Here is a 16,512-nt window from a genome sequence, read left to right as displayed (position 1 = left end):
TAAGATGTGAACCTGCCCAGCAGACACAGTTAAAATAGGGGTTCTATTATGCCTGTGCCACATTTAACAAGATTTAAATAGCAGCATCACTGAGATGTTACTCTTGCGCGTTCATTCTCCATTTGCAGTCAGACACACATACATCTGACAGCGACTCAGCCGGTCACACATGCTGGCACATGCTGATGAAAATGGAGCTTCCTGCCATCAAGGTTAACAGTGAAATGCATGATTTGAAATTGAGGTATTTTCAAGCTACAGAGGAGTGGCACGGGAGAGGATGAGTGCACCCAGCTGGGGATTTTGAGCTGCCCGATTATCTGACTGACGATTGCTTTTGCTGGCACTGACGGCGGAGACGAGCAGTGGCAGTGGCGTTTGGCTCCCGGCATCAGTCACAAAGCATCATGCACCATTCAGCCCACAGTGGGTGGAAGGGCTGAGGGGTCTCGTCATGTAGGGCATGTCAGACACACCCACAGATCTGTCCCAACAGCGGATTATTTATAGACAGGGAAAAAATGACAGGTCCTGAGGGGAGGAGCGTCGGGTACAGGTGGTGGCTGCAGAATCTGTTGAGGTGTAAAAAGAATGAGGAGGTTTGTTAAATGTCGTAATTGCTTAGAGGATTTTTTGGGAAAAAAAGATTTTCTGTTGGTGGATTCACTGTGTTGTCACGTAAACTTGATCTTTGTTGAGTTTTGAGCATATCTCTAGAAAAACTCTGTTGCCCACTCTTTGCTTCCTGGAATATCAGTGTTCTGCATGCAGAACAACTTATTGATAGTCGCCACTCTGAATTATTAACATGCAGGCAGAGGAGAAAAAAGATCTCTGAAAGATGTGTCCGTAACATTCGTCATTTGTCATGTGTCAGGAAACTACAGGTGCCTTTGAGTATCAAACAAAAGATGTCTGTCTTTTTGTTTAAGTAAGCTTTCGCTTCATAATGCAAAATGCACTCTGTGGTGAGCACGCCCCTGTCCCAAGCATATACAAGGCTTCATCTAAGGTTACAAAAACCAAAACATGATTTACACACTTATACATACGTACTTATGGGTAGTGTAATCAATATCTGTCAATAAACCCTACCAAAAGTTACATACTGGACCTTTAACAACAGCCTCACAACAAATAATATCCAATGAGCAAGGTCAGTGGAGGGGTGTCCAAACATTCTCTTCAAATCTTCTAATATTGGCTGAGCATAATATGTGCCAGAGGCTTTAGAGGAGCATGGTATTCAAAGTTTGATGATTAATCACTGTCTTCTCAGCCAGTCACATTATTGGTCCCATCCTCTCCAAGCAACTGTGCCAATCACAGCAGGACACAAAGCACATTGGCTTCAGCAGGGAGGAATATAGTGTTTCTGTGAGCTGCAGAATGGCACATATGATGTTACTTTGTAAGCTGGACTGATGTGTGTGGGGATAGTGAATGTATGGTTGCTTGTTTTCATAATGATGTGTGTGGTGAAACAGCAAGCTGCATAACAGCTGTTCTGTAAAGTTGATTCATCTGTAACAGATTCAACTAAAACCATGAGCGGCACTGTGGTAACTGCAGTAAAAAGTGCATTTAAAAAAGCGAGGTTTTTCCTCCATGTAAAAATATACACTGCCCTGATAAAAACAAAGTCACCCTATCAATTTTTGGTTGTGCCATCCTTAGCTTTGATTACAGCATGTATTTGCATAGGCATTGCTTCAATAAACTTATGCAATGTAGCTACAATTATTTCATTCCACAGTTTTTTGCTAATGTATTTATGATGGAGTTGGACTGTTAAGTGTTAAGTCTTCTCCAGATTGTCCCATAGATTTCCAATGGAGTTAAGGTGTGGTGACCAATCCATGTGTGAAAATGCTGTCTCATGCTCCTTAAACAACTTCTTCATTATTTGATGAATCTTGGCATTGTCATCTTGGAATATGCTCAAAAAATCCTGGTCATTCAGGATATGTAGGTCAGCTGACCTTATCTTTGGGGCACATAATGTTGCTGAACCTAGACCTGAACAACCCCAGATCATAGCGATGCCCCCACAGCCAAATATTAGAATGTGTGACCTTTTTCTGCCCGAAAGTGCCTTATACCTCTGAACCATCCATCCATCCATGATCTGTACTGCTTTTCCAGGGGGAGCTGGAGCCAGTCCGAGCTGTCTCTGGGCCAGAGGCAGGGTGAATTGTGAATAGACGAGCAGGACCAACCTTACAGAGACTAACAGACATTCACTCTCACATACACACCTGGGGGCAGTTAAGAAGTCTCTAATAAACCAAACCCTAATCTGCATGTCTTTGGACTGTGACAGGAAGCTCTACTATCTGGAGAAAACATACGCACACACTCAGGGAGAACATGCACACTTCACACAGAAAAGTTCCAGGCAAACAGGGATTCAAACTTTCTCGCTGTGAGTGCTAAACAGTCTTCTGAAACATAATAATTATAATGAAAAAAAGGCACCTTCCTTGTTACCCACAAATACTTTTATTAGTGAAGTTACATGTTGCAGCTGAATATCTCTGACCTCCCTTCCCCATAATAAAGGCTCCGTCTGGGATAATGAAAAACAACAATTCATAGAATCAGGTGATTGGTGAAAATGAAGTAACATTAACAGATAACAGATAGAGCAGGAAGAAACTGACACTTTAGATACATGACTCACCTAAAGCCTTCAGGTGACAGTGTGGATTTATTGTGCCTATTTTTGATGTTGATGAATCTGTGCAAAGAGTTTGTCGTCAAAGTGTCTGTTGTATTACTCAGGACTGTTATGCTATTCTGCACATTTCCATGAGCAATTCAGTAAAGGCCATCTGAAGTGTGATTTGGCTGAAACATCAGCACCCTTGCTTCCCCTACTCTCTTATTTCTTGCACTTAGCTTGGCAACCAGAGCTCTCACAAAGTCTCACACACGCATTTCAATCAGTTCACACGCCACACGTGACATTTCTCATTCTGATAAGTGATAAAAGTCACCACATATAAATGAGTAATCTATGAATCGAAGGTGCCAATCACCCAATCAGGAAATAGTATTTCTTGTTGCCGGGTAAATACACTGGTTGCAGAAAAAGAAAAGTGTCTCACGTCCGCCCGCACGGCTGGACAGCTGGAGTCACGAGACTAGGTTTTCTCACTCATCAGCACCCCTCCGATCTCACTCCACACTTGACAGCCCTGTTGCCAACTTGTCATTATACTGTACCTGCTGCATCAAGCACAGAATCACCAGGTACATCTCAAGATAAAGACCAGAGATCTCTTCCAGTGGCTTTTGTACCAAAATGAAAATCAGAAGCAAATGTCTCCTTGCCTAATTCTACATCATGGTGGAAAATCCATTGTTCAATTTCCATAATTTAATTTGATAGCATGATAATCGTGCATGCAAGCATGACTGTGCTGTTACTTGATGTGTAACAATACGTGTTCTTTGATACTAATCACGTTGGTCACACGATGGATAATTCATTACAGATCACTGACAGAAGCTGTTACACACGTTCCCGCACTTTGAGTGTGGTGTGTGTATAAAATGTTGTTTGATAATTAGAAAAAACTGCAAATGCAGTTGATTCAATATTTCGCAGAGCTTGGGAAAATGAATGTGAAGACACACTGAAGAAAAGAGAGGGAAAAACGTCAAAGTGGATAGAATGTGTTTGTGATGATAAGCCAGGATGGATTATTTTCCTGCTTCTCTGACAGCTCAGATAATGGAATTTATTTAGGACGAATGGAGACGCCACAAGTGCCGCTCTTGTAACAATAGATTCTCAATTTCTTCGCCAGTCTTGTCATACAGATCTGCTGAATTGGGTTGCGCTGAATTGCTGGCGTGTTCTTTCTAGCCTGGTCCTCTCCAGGCTGATTCAGTGTGACGCTGGGTCCATGAGGTGCTCACTAAGAGCACATCTGCAGCTTTCTGCTGCCTCACACTGCTGGCACTGTGGCTAATTGCAAGTGTCATGCTTTTTCATGGTGTGTGTGTGTGTGTGTGTCTGTGTTTTCTCCTGCACAGAAGAGGAAACATATGCAGTTTAAAAACTGTAGTGATGGAAATGATTTTTTATCTCTATATTCTTTATTGCGATCGTATATATCGGGTCAATGTTTTTTTAACTTGCATATCCACATCTATATTTCAATCATGTAGTGAATTGACTTAAACTTGAAGGGTGGGGAACTATTTGCACATTTAAAATGTCAGAAAATTCAAGTTCTTGACTACATGAAGAATAACATAAACTCTTCCAGTGGCTGCAACAGCCTCACTTATCAAGGTCAGATGGTTGTGATGATGATGATGATGATGATGATGATGATGCTTTACCAAAGTCTCCTGCACCTGAATGAGCTCACTCACCAGAAAACTGCCGCAGTCTATTGGTCCATAGTCCATCAAGCTTTGTATGCTTCAAGTTGTAATGATGTTATGAACAAGATATAACTGTAAATTGATAATAGCACGGTTTAAATAGTTAACACCTTGGAACAGTTGATTGCACCATCTCAGTAAATATTTTATGCTGTGTTGTACAGGATTACATGTGGAATGGTTCACAGCACGGTCTGACACTATAGACTGCATCCACTGTCATTTTCACCCTTGAACACACACACACACACACACACACACACACAATCAGCCACATAGAGAGAATACAGACAGAAATAGCAGCTCCCTTCCCTGTAGCACTCATCAATCCTCTTTTGTCCGAGGTTGCTCTCCTCAAGCTCAGGACAATGATCACATCTCTACCTGCTTCATCTACAACCTTCCCTTAAAGATGCTCGGGCCCAAAAGGATTCAAGGTTGTGTATTCAAGTGGTCAAGCTGGTCTCAATCTCCGTGTGAGTATTTATGGAAACCTATCAGTTGTCCTTGAGCCACTGACTCAGCAGTTGAGCAGGTGCTCTGCTCCCCCATTAAGTTTTACATTATAATTCTGTACAACAAGCAATTTTATAGTGTATATGACCGTCTTTGATTAATAGCGCTGTAGTTTCCGGGCCATTTTACAACCAAACTTTCATATTAGCCTCAAATGTAATTGGATATCATGTGACTTCTTCCCTTCACCAACAAGCCAACATGATCTTTTCTTTTTCTTGCCCTCCTTTCTTGGCCACACTTTCTGTCCTTCTGCTGCTCAAAAGATGTAAATCAATTACTTTGAGGTAATCATACACTGTATTAAGGCTTGCATCTCCACCTGAGAGAGAGGTTTTATCAATACTTTAACACAGATTGCTTTCATTCTTCCTCTAGTGTCTATTCAAAGTGCAGATTACACACTCACCACAAAGTGGAAATAAAGACAAAAATCAACAGTTTATTGAGTAATGTCTTGGTCCTGCTGTGACCTGTTCCACTTGTTGTGTGATTAAATAATTCAGACACATGTGATGAGATGCACATAACACACTTTCATTGAAGCCATTATACAAATTGTGAATATGAATATTTCACCCTATAGATATATATATATATATAGAGGCCTTACAGGGATAACGCCTGTGTTTAACCCCACACTTTGCAGTTTAGCACAGCAATCCACGTGGCTCTAACCATTCTGTGTGCCTCGGTACCTTTTAGGGATGTACTGTAGTATTAAATTTTAACAGGACGGGTCTTGCAGGGCCAGGTGATGGCTTATCACACCCATAGAACGGGAACACTAGAGCAGGCTGAGGCATGATCTGTCTCAGCAAAGCTATTACAGGGTTCAGTGAATCTAAGCACAGCCATATGGTGTGTGATAAGCAGGTGTACGTACAGTAAACGTAAGTGCACGTGTGTGCAGTTTTGCTGTGCGCACACGTTTTTGTCGCGCAGTTTCTGTCAGCGCAGCCTTTTCTACTTCAGCTTCCATTCAAACGAGTTCTCTCAGCACTCAGCTTCAGACGGCAAAAACATCCCGTCTGTCTCGATCCTCTTTTATAGATGCTTCTAAATCCATAAAATGTGTACGTTGGCATCAGGGAATAGATTCCCAAAAAATGTTAACATCATTTATGATGACCTTGTAGGGTAGATAGAACATATTTTAAGATACTCCTCACAATATTGGAGGGAAGTTGAAGTATCTGCTTAGAGGTTTCGAACTTGCAGTGTCTACTGAGTGTGAATATGCGTCAAACTTCAGCACTGAAAGCTGAACCCTCGCAGTTCTTCATTTTATCCCCGTGTGTCTGCCTCTCTTTTTCCTCCTTCCTTTTCCAGACTCCAGCCTTCTATATCTCTCTTCTTTTCTCTGTATGTTTCACACAGAAAAAGAAGACATGCAGTGGGGATGGAGGAGGCAACCTATTTTCAGACCGGCGTGTAATTAATCATAAGTGGAGGACTGTATGATAGTACCGTCTGTCCCACCTTACACCACATTTTCTCCCACTTGTTCTCAATCCATCGCTTCCTCTTGTGCTTCTCTGAACTACACTTTAATTTTTATCCTGTCCTTTCATTTATTCAAGTGATTTTTTTTTCTTCTCTAATGCTGTTTTTTAATCTGGCATATTAGTTGTTATTTAATGAGCACAAGCATAGACACACACATTTATAATTATATCATAACCAATAGGAATAACTGCACAACTCGTTTTATGTTGCCTCTTAAGGGCTGATTCCACTGCAGTCGTCACATAATCCATAAACTCTCCATCTTACGCGTGTGCTATACATACGATGTTATTGTTAAGTGTGCAGGATGTGGACAGATGGTGAAGAGCACAGTCTCATTTGTGTGTAATAAGTCGTTACTAATTGTCTGCAGATTGGATCAATGTCTTCTTCTGCCGCAGCTCAGTACCTTTGACATTTATCAGTGCGGGTAAATGGCAGCTGAGGAAAAGTCCTCTTTTTTACTTATGATTAAGGCAATTTTGCTGGCATCTGGTGGACTTTGGTCAATGAGTCCTTTCTTGTGTGGACCACTGGGAATGTATTTCAAAAGTTTGCCTTAAGCATTTAAACAGTTACTGCAATTCCAGTTCAAAGCATTTTATAGAGTGGCTATGAACGTTTGCAAACTGCATTTATACCCAGCATTGTGCGGTGTTCATACACATACCCAAACACATACAGTGTTATTCCGATCATGTTGTTATTTGCATCAGGATGAGGCAGGAGATTGAAAGGGAAAGTGTCTCTGCTTTGGAGCAGCAGCGGAGTCTCAACAGCGGAAAATTAACACATGATGAGAGGAGTGATAACCAAGAAGGTGACAGTAGTCGATACATATGTACATTAAATATCCACCAACTACGTCTGTGAGAGCGATACAGAGAGAGAGATCATGAACTAACCTTGGCTGTAGCTTTCTGTTTTGCTTCCCTGTCCAGGGCAAACACCACGACACCATGTCGTCAACTTACTCTGCTTTTATCCGTCTATATTATAACACTTGTCCACTGTGGACCCCGTTTTTTTTATTTAGGTTATTGGACGGCAGTGGGTTGTGGCAACAGACCAAAACATAAACCAGTGAAAATTGAAATAGTGAATAAAGTGGCTGCACGATCGTTATCAATGACACTAACAAAACACCCACAGGCGTCGAGCACTATAGCTTTGCTCCAGATTTTCCAATCAGTCGACGGTGACATCCATTTAAAACCCAGGAGAGATGATGGATTAGTTATCAGACGTGTCACTGTCATTTTTCATGAGGGCAAAGAAAAGCCATGTGCAGCTCTGATGCAGATATTAGTCTTACGGTCAGTGTGTGTTTGTGTTTGTGTGTGTGTGTGTGTGTGTGTGATTGACTGGAGGGGGACTGGCGGTGATGACTTCACCTTTTGACTCTTGCAGTCATCCTTGGTGGCTGCTTGACGAGCCGGTCCTCATCTGTCACAGTTACACTGTGTGCATCACTTCATTTTCCACTGCAGCAGACACATGTCCACCTGGGCTATGTGGAGTCACACTGGAATGGATGTTTGTGTGGCTCAGATTTAATACTGTCACTGCATGCAGAGGTACTTGGATGCCAGACACACACTTGGATCTTCACCCCAGCATAATGAGAGTGGGGATTTATGAATTATATTATAAATTGTAGCATATACAGACATTCTTTGTCATTCTACCATCACATGTGTATCTCTTCTGTTGGCTGCCATTGGCTACTATGGTGTCTATGAGACAGGAGGATGGGTGAATGGTCCTCTTTGGCAATAAGACACGTTCGACACGTTGGAAATTCACCAACAATGGGTATGTATTGGGACAAATTTTGTCTCGATACGTACCCATTGCTGGAGAATTTCCAATAAACATTACTTAACTGTTGGATTGATCATCTGGGTCCTGAAAGCCTGGTTTATTCTGGCTGTATTCAGCTTGAGGCTGTGTGTGCTGGAAATGGGCAAACTCTAACTCTAATGCCACTGAATGAGGGAAATCTGCTTAATGTGCCCCGACTGAAATGTTCTTCTTTGAAAAGTTTAAATCTAAATCACTCTACACTGTGAAAAAAAGTCCATTGATGCACGGCCTTGAATAAAATGTCTTCTTTTTGTAGCCCTGTGTTATATAAGATCCTGCTGCTTCTGTTGTTTTGCTTTATCTGCTTTTCAACATGATAAAATCTGTCGGTATTTCTTTTTTTATTTCTGTCTCGAGTTAATGTTTGCACCATTTCCGTTGCTGCAAATCTTCTCTCAATTCTCAGAGTTTTTTTCAGAGCATTTTAGGAAATCTTGCACAGTGATAATAATTTTCCTCTAGGCTCTAAAATACAACCATTTGAACCAGCATGAGAGACGTAGTGTGTCAGTGCTTCTAAATCAGAATGTGGTTTTGTGCAGTAAATAGTTCACACTCATGTTGCTCTCACCTTCACAAACAGTTGCTGGATTTCTTTTCACCTAAAATGAGCTGTGAAAACAGCAACAACAACAAAAAGAGCCAAGTTGAGGGAAAAAAAAGGTTTTCAGGTTGTTTGAAAACTTGAAAACTTTCTTTGGTTATTTTTTTTACCCCCACATATTGTATTTCTACTTAAAGGCACAAACTATTTTATATAATTTTCCACAGAAGAAAATCACTACCAACTGATGAGAAATCGACCACATGAAATTAAAATAACTATAATTAATATGAACAGTAATTTAGAGCAGACTAATTGGCCTGTGAAGCTCGATGCTCCTCGTCATTGGAAAAGGTTACAGAAACTCTATGCTCTTGTTAACATCTATCTATCGACAACAAAAGCCCCATGAACGCACACACAGATACACACATGTCACACCTTAGGAATTATCACCATCAATCAAATTTTAGACTAACCATTAACAGCAATCAGTTCTTCTTAATTAACTCTTATTAAGCTGTAATCACTGATAACTGTTTATGTAATCAGACCATCGTGGTTTATTTTGAATTATTGAAGACAAAGATAACATGATGACAGAAACACTTGGTCGATCCCTTATCACTTATCACTTGTTTTTACACGTTAGAAATCTATTCTATTCTATTTTACTCTGTTTCACTAAATGAACTTGAAATGATCATGTCAATTAACGTGACCTAACCCAGTCTGAGCCCGGCGATCATTTCTGAATTTCTGTCTGAACCCGGCCCGACCCGTTGAGCACTATTTTAAATGCAACAAGTCGCTCAGATTGACCATATTCTCTGTGCTTTTAACCTATCATGCATTGCTTAGTACTTGCTCCATTAGTGCATCATTAACCTTTAAGCAATGTATGTTTTCAAATCACGTACAGTGTTGCCTCCACTCCCACCCCCACCCCCACTGCTGTTGGTTTAAGGAATGAGCCTGCCCCTAATGTTTTTCTTTTCTCATTTGTTGAGTCACTTCTATGTATTTTCAAAAGCAGCCTCTCCATCATCTCCCCTGCCCAGTATGTCAACACCAGCCTTTCTGCAGCAGTTGGAGTCTATCGCACTATTTCACAGGAAATTGAACACACACACACACACTCACATCATATCTCACCAGCATGCAAAGACAAACATCCACAAATAATCTCACACACACAAAAGCACATAATGCATGACCACAGACAAATATATATATATATTATATATACAATATATATATATATATGTATATATGTGTATATATATATATATATATATATATATATATACATGAAAATATTCCCAGTGTTTCAGAGGAACTGCCTTGTGTGTTCAGCCCAAAATCTCTCCGCTCATACATGATTAAGTGAGTCTGGGTGTTATTATGGAGAAGATGCAGAGTATTAGATGGCCTCAAAGATTGTGTCAGGGGCTGAAATCCCATCAGATTTTGATAATAAAAAGACACTTCATCTAGCCAGTTTCCCCACACTGGTTCTTTGCACTCATAATAAAAACTCCTGATGCCTGCCTGGCGCTCTAACCATCCTTGTCAAATTCCCTCCCTCTCTCCCATCCTAAAATATAAGCTCAATAATTACGACTTAATCTTCCTAATATCCACCATTCATCTGCCAAAACATTTCCCAGGAAGAGGCACGGAGTTATAGCCCAGCAGCATTAAATACGTTTATCTCCTCTCTGACACGGTAATGTGACATTAAAATAGGTGCCTACCACTATACGTGAGTGGGTGATAATCAGCTAATTTATGGGGACCTTGAGCGATCAGTAAGACCTGGGATGAGAGGCAGGAGAGCAGCAGCAGGAGGGGGTGGACCCAACAAAATTGTCTTTCACCGGGTCATGATAAACATGGGCACAACAGAAGCAACAACAGCCAATCTGTCACCTTGTAGAAAGGCATGAAGACAGGAATGAGTCTACAAGCTGCCTGCTCCATTTTTTTCTCTCTGTTGCGTCTGTCAGGCGCCTGTGAGAGGATGAGCTGTGTATGGATAATGAGAGGGGTATAATGCCAAATCATTGCCTGCCACAGTTTGTCAACATTGCAGGCACTTTCTTAATGTGCTTTCTCTGTCGCAAAATAAATTATAAATTCACTTTTGTCACTTAACCCTCCTCCTCTCTCTGTCTCGCTTCACAGTGGAGAGTAACCCGTGCCAGAACAACCCCTGTCTCCATGGAGGGAGCTGCCTGCAGGAAGGTGACGGCTATAGCTGCTACTGTCCTCAGGGCTTCTCTGGGGAGAGCTGCGAGATCGGTGAGTTAGGTCTAGTCAGAGGGAGTCAAACCTCAGAGGTTGGCAAGTGCACACTCATGCTGTGTCACTGTGGCATAAGGGAACGAGAGACAGCCATATGCTGGGGTAACATTTAGCATATGTACTTTCAGGCTGTCAGTTTTTTCAAAAAATGATAACGTGAAGATATTTGCATCCCTGTTGATGTCATTGCTCTCACAGTGGAATTTAAAGGTTTGAATAACAAGGGCCTTTCTGCATGGAGTTTGCATGTTCTCCCCGTGTGGGGTTTTACTGGTTTCCTCCCACAGTCCAAAAACATGCAGATTTGGTGGATTAGGCCAGCTGGACACTCTAAGAGTTTAGTTTTGTGGGTTGTTGTTTGTCTCTATGTGGCCCTGTGATGGACTGGCGACCTGTCCGGGGTATGATCACCTTTCGTCCTATGTCAGCTTGGATTAGCACCAGCACCCCCCGCAACCTTCATGTGGAGGCTAAAGTGGTAGAAGATGAGTATGAACTTTCCTTGTAGGTTTGAACAGATATCTTCACCTTGGATAAAAAGCCCCAGTGTACTTCTGTGAGCTTTGCTTTCTTATTTTTATTTGTTATTATTATTTATATAAGTCTGGAGCCAGTCGCACTCAAAGCAAATCCTTCCACTCAGCTGTTTGAGGGGAAAATGTGTCCATCATAGACATGTGCTGTTGAAGGTCTGTCCACGCCTGAATGTGTGAGAGGGAGACGTGCAAGGACACATGGGCCACAGAGGAGCTGTCTGCTCAGTGAGGGGTGGAGTATCCGATGAAAGTGCTGGAGCAGTGGCACGTGCTGCTGTGGATGAGGGAAGACGGAAAACAAAAAGTAGATATCATGAAAAACACAACACAGTCTGAGAAACATTCAGCCCACAGGATTCAATTGAGTTGGAAAACATCACAGTCAGTGCAAAGTTGTTGCTGACAGCGTTCAGTCTGGCACATTGATTCATGGACGCTGGCCAAAGAACTGTAAGTTGAACTTAAACAAATATTAGATCACTACATAAATAAGATTTACTGTATTGTGGTGAGATGTGGGCGTTTTACACCTCAAGCCCCTTGTGGTTTCAAGGCTTATGTCTTCTTTTGGTAGTTAGGCTACCTTCTTTAAACACAACCTATTTTCAGCATCAAGCTCCACTTACTGCATTTAAGGTCTTTGTAGCAAATCCCCAAGGACAGTGATAAAATGTTTATTTGAGTGCATTAAGTAGTTTGAGGATGAAACCTAAGCAATTATTAAACAAACTGTGCCATGTTTTCCCTATTTTTGAATACATAGCTCATTGATGCATGTGTTTCACATGCCTCATTACTTATGGAAAGGTTCAAAGATCAGAGGTGAAAGGTCAAAAGGGCATATTGTCCTGGCTCTGATGCTAAGATAGGGTGTATGTGGAAATCAATCAGACATTCTAGCATTGGATCAATCAATTGTGACAAATTGTGCTTGTAAACTGCATGAATTACATGCTCACTGAGTTTTTAAATGATTTGCTGCAATCAATTTTGTTTGGGTTGGTAATTGAAATAAATTACCAGCATTACCTTAATGTTGGGAGTGGCACATTTATGTAGTTCATAGTATTTCTTATGTTTACTGATTCGTTCTGCACTTGTTTCCCCTCAGCTTTCTTCTTTCAGGAAGGTTTAATTGGTGTTACTTATGTGTTGTGATGTTGATTATGTTGCTAAACAGCTGCAAATATGATGTTTTTACTATTAATCCTGACTAAAAGCAAAAAGGTTAATTGCCAAATGCTCAAAACAATATGGTAATTAGACCAAAAGACATGTACTGTATGCCATAATCGCTGTATTGCTTTTCATACCCGTGGCTCATATTTCCTTCACCTTGCATTTTCGGTTGAGCAGCTTATTGTAGGCCACATACATTCTCCTCCAATTGTAAACACATTTTGATGCATGCAACATAACCCAATTACAGCCATGGAGGCATATTAACCAGGTTTGTGCTCTCCATGTGAAATCATAGTCAAAATGGGGCAGTGGCAACACAGCTGCAGCAAACAATATCGTCTGTAGGAATTGGCTTATGGCCACAATTATTTGAGAAGATGCATTTTGGGGAGTTGCATTATTGATGGTGTGTGTTTCTACTGTGAGTCTGTAGTTAATATTTATGAGGGCAAGGCAGAGGAAGAGAGATAGAGAGAGGGGTGGTGTGGACATCTTAGTGTTAGCACTTCAGCTACACTAGATCCTCATTGTGAATATGTTCTCATCGTCAGTATCCCTCTTTTTATCCTCATTCCCTCATGCCAGTAAAGACTGAAAGTACTTACCTCCTTCACCAACCCTTGTTCAAAAGAGTGTTTGATCGTTATAATGATTTTTTGAGTGTGTCATGTCGACATTTCTAAAGTGACATAGTTCTCAAGTAAAGAGTCAGTAATGGTGTGTAGTTCAAGGCCAGGTTGATACCAAAAGCCCTGGCATTGCCCTCAAATGTTTATTATACACACTATTGAGGGCAGGTTAATATGAAATATAACTTTGTTTTTCTAAATGTAAACTCTGTGGTTTGCAGAAATTGCAGCATACGGTCGTGGTGGCTGGTTGCAGTAGGCTATAACACCCACGTCAGAAATGTAATCTCAAGTGGCTGAGTCCTGTAACCAGTGGCCAATGATTGGATGCTATGGCATTGCTACCTCTAATAGTTATGGAACAGACATGCACAATAACTGGCTTTTCTTTACAATTCCTGGATTATCCATTGCAATCCCTAATCCAGCACAAACATGTTGTTTTTCCCAGTCAAAACCAAGTGAGTTCTCATAAATCTCAGTTTGGTCCCTCACATTATGCCACAGGATCGTACATGCATGTCATCCTCTGTCTCAAAATGTAGACAGAAATGTCAAACAAGTCAACAAGATCTAAGATGTGTGTTGTTCTCTCCTGTTGATCATTACACCGTTTTGGATCTTGCAGCAGCAGAATAAGTGATTAATGAGACACAACACTGCCTGTCAGTAAGATGGCTATATAACGGCTATGTATTCAGACACGGAAATAAATTATATTTTTCTTTCACCACTGCTGGAACAAATGTTTGTTCCCAGATATGAAAGAATAAAATATAGCCCAAAATAAACTAAGGGAAAAAACAGCCCCGGGGGATTCTATGTCACTTATTATGCAAAGATAAAAATAGTAGATATATCTGTCTTAATGTCTCTAATCCTTCTACTGGTTTACACACAAATGCAGATAAGCAGTGAGAGCAAGTAAGTGAAAATAAGATTTGCCGTCCTTTAAAGCACTTACACAACGAGTACAACCACAGAAGCTGTTTCCACTTATTCTGCCCGATTACACCTTTATTACACTGTTCTGAGAGTGTGCACACAGTGTGCAAACTCATCATGATGGGGTCACACTATCATTCTGATTAACACAAAGAAATGATGTGTTATAGTTATCATATCATTTCCAACATGGCTCCACCCTCTCAGACCTGAGCAGAGGTCTAATCAGCCAGAGTAATTGAAAAACCTTATGAAACAAGATCCACGAGGACAAAGAGGGGACCACGACCTATCAAAGTGGGTGAAGCATAGGTGCAAATTGAAAAGTGAACAGAAAAGAGTCTATATTAATATTATTAGTGACACCAGAGCTGTTCCAAATGTTCAAGGTGTTTGATCTGGAAAGATTCAAGGTGCTTTTGACAAAGGTGAGAGGCACTGACCATTTTGAGCTTCAGAGCAATCCATAAAAATGAAAAGGTTGCACAACTGTGCAGTTACGCAAAATGTGTCCACCAAACATTTTCATTGCAACAGCATTAGTAGTGAGTGTTCAGTGTTCAGTGTTCCTGCCCACTCACCAAACGTACACAGTGCAAGGACAGAGGATCAGATGTGGAGTGGAAATGAAAGAGGCTTCATTCTCACTATTACAAGTCAGTGACTCATATTTTGACTCTGTTATTTAGTGTCTAATGTTTCTTTAACCCTCGGAACACAGAGTATTCAGGCTGCTTTTTTCCTATTACCATGATAAATAGAGGCTATAAGAATGTGCAGTATAGAGTGTCTCATATCCTTTTACATTAACACACTTTAACATTTTTTGTTTTCATTTTCACCAACTATATAAACACACCTGAGCAGTACTCAATCTTTTTAAAATTGGATTGAATTAGTGCAACTGTTCAAATGTTGCTACTTTTGAACAAAAAGAAAAGAAAAACGATTTATTCTGTGACTTCTGCACAATTATTTAAATGAATTATAACTTTGACTCAACAACACATAAGAAGACAAAAAAACACATTCTGTAAAGCCTGAAGATGTGACCTATAAACACCCCCCCCCCCCCCCAGGATGTCTATATAAGGAGTTATGTATTATTCCCATAGCAATTCACAGAGGGTTATATAGACCAGTACCTGTTCTGCATCTCACTATCAATGGACCATACTCATCATCAGTAAACATATTAGGTTTTAGATTTGTTTCTCCTGCTTTGATAAGTCAAATTCCACCCTTCTTAATCCCATTACTTCCTAATCACTGCAACATTAGAACGTCGCTCTCCCTGTGATTCATGACAACACAACCTCGACTCAAGGTCAACTTATTTGTTTTGACAAACTTTAGTCAAAGCATAAACATCAGTTCAGTGGCACCTGTTTATCTGTTAATGAAGCCTGACTGATACAGTCACAAGCCCCAGAACTGGCAGGCAAATTGTTTAATTAGTTGACATGTTTTTTTTTCAACGTGACACTGATATTCACTACTTCTATACTTTCCAATTCAACCACACATGGAAATTGAGGTCAGCACAGCACATAACTGGCATGTCAATTCAATTAATGTCATTTTTGTGACAACTGCGTTCTTTTCTGTTTGATTCAATTGCGGTTTGTTGTACAGAAAACAAATTAACCTTCCTCTGAATACAGGTCCACAAATAACCGTAAATAGAACAGGAGCGAGGGCAATTCTATCTGCTCGGCTGTATGTTCTTCAGAAAGGCCCCACATTTGTCCGTCAGTCAGTCAGAAGACAGAAATGGAACAGGCAGGTAAATAGAGTTGAGCTGCAATCTTTCATATGCATCAGCCAACAGTCAGAGAAAGTGTTTTATTCATGGATTTTTCAGAATTAACACTGCGAGCCGGTCACAAAGTTTGACTTTCTGATTTTAAATGCAGAATGTGCCGTAAAATCAAGACAGAAAATCACCCCATTAAACTGAGGAAATGACTCTCATCACACTGTTCTCTCTTCCTCTCTTCCAACCACTGTCCTTCCTCCTCTCTATCCATCTTTCCCGTATCCCATTGTGGATTCCCCTCCTCCATTCAGTCTGTCA

The 16,512-nt window shown here is 40.8% G+C and overlaps 1 protein-coding gene across 1 annotated transcript in view; it reads left to right on the top strand.

The window, feature by feature from the left end:
- ncanb (neurocan b) overlaps positions 1–16,512 on the top strand; it is a 146,366-nt gene that overhangs the window by 73,242 nt on the left and 56,612 nt on the right. The window contains exon 10 of the mRNA XM_058638222.1: positions 11,024–11,140. Within this exon, the coding sequence (XP_058494205.1) occupies positions 11,024–11,140 (117 nt within the window). The remainder of the gene's footprint in view (positions 1–11,023; positions 11,141–16,512) is intronic.

Source organism: Solea solea, chromosome 9 (assembly GCF_958295425.1).
Source record: "Solea solea chromosome 9, fSolSol10.1, whole genome shotgun sequence".
In the NCBI taxonomy this organism is placed as follows: Eukaryota; Metazoa; Chordata; class Actinopteri; order Pleuronectiformes; family Soleidae; genus Solea; species Solea solea.
This window is presented reverse-complemented; position numbering and strand designations above follow the sequence as displayed.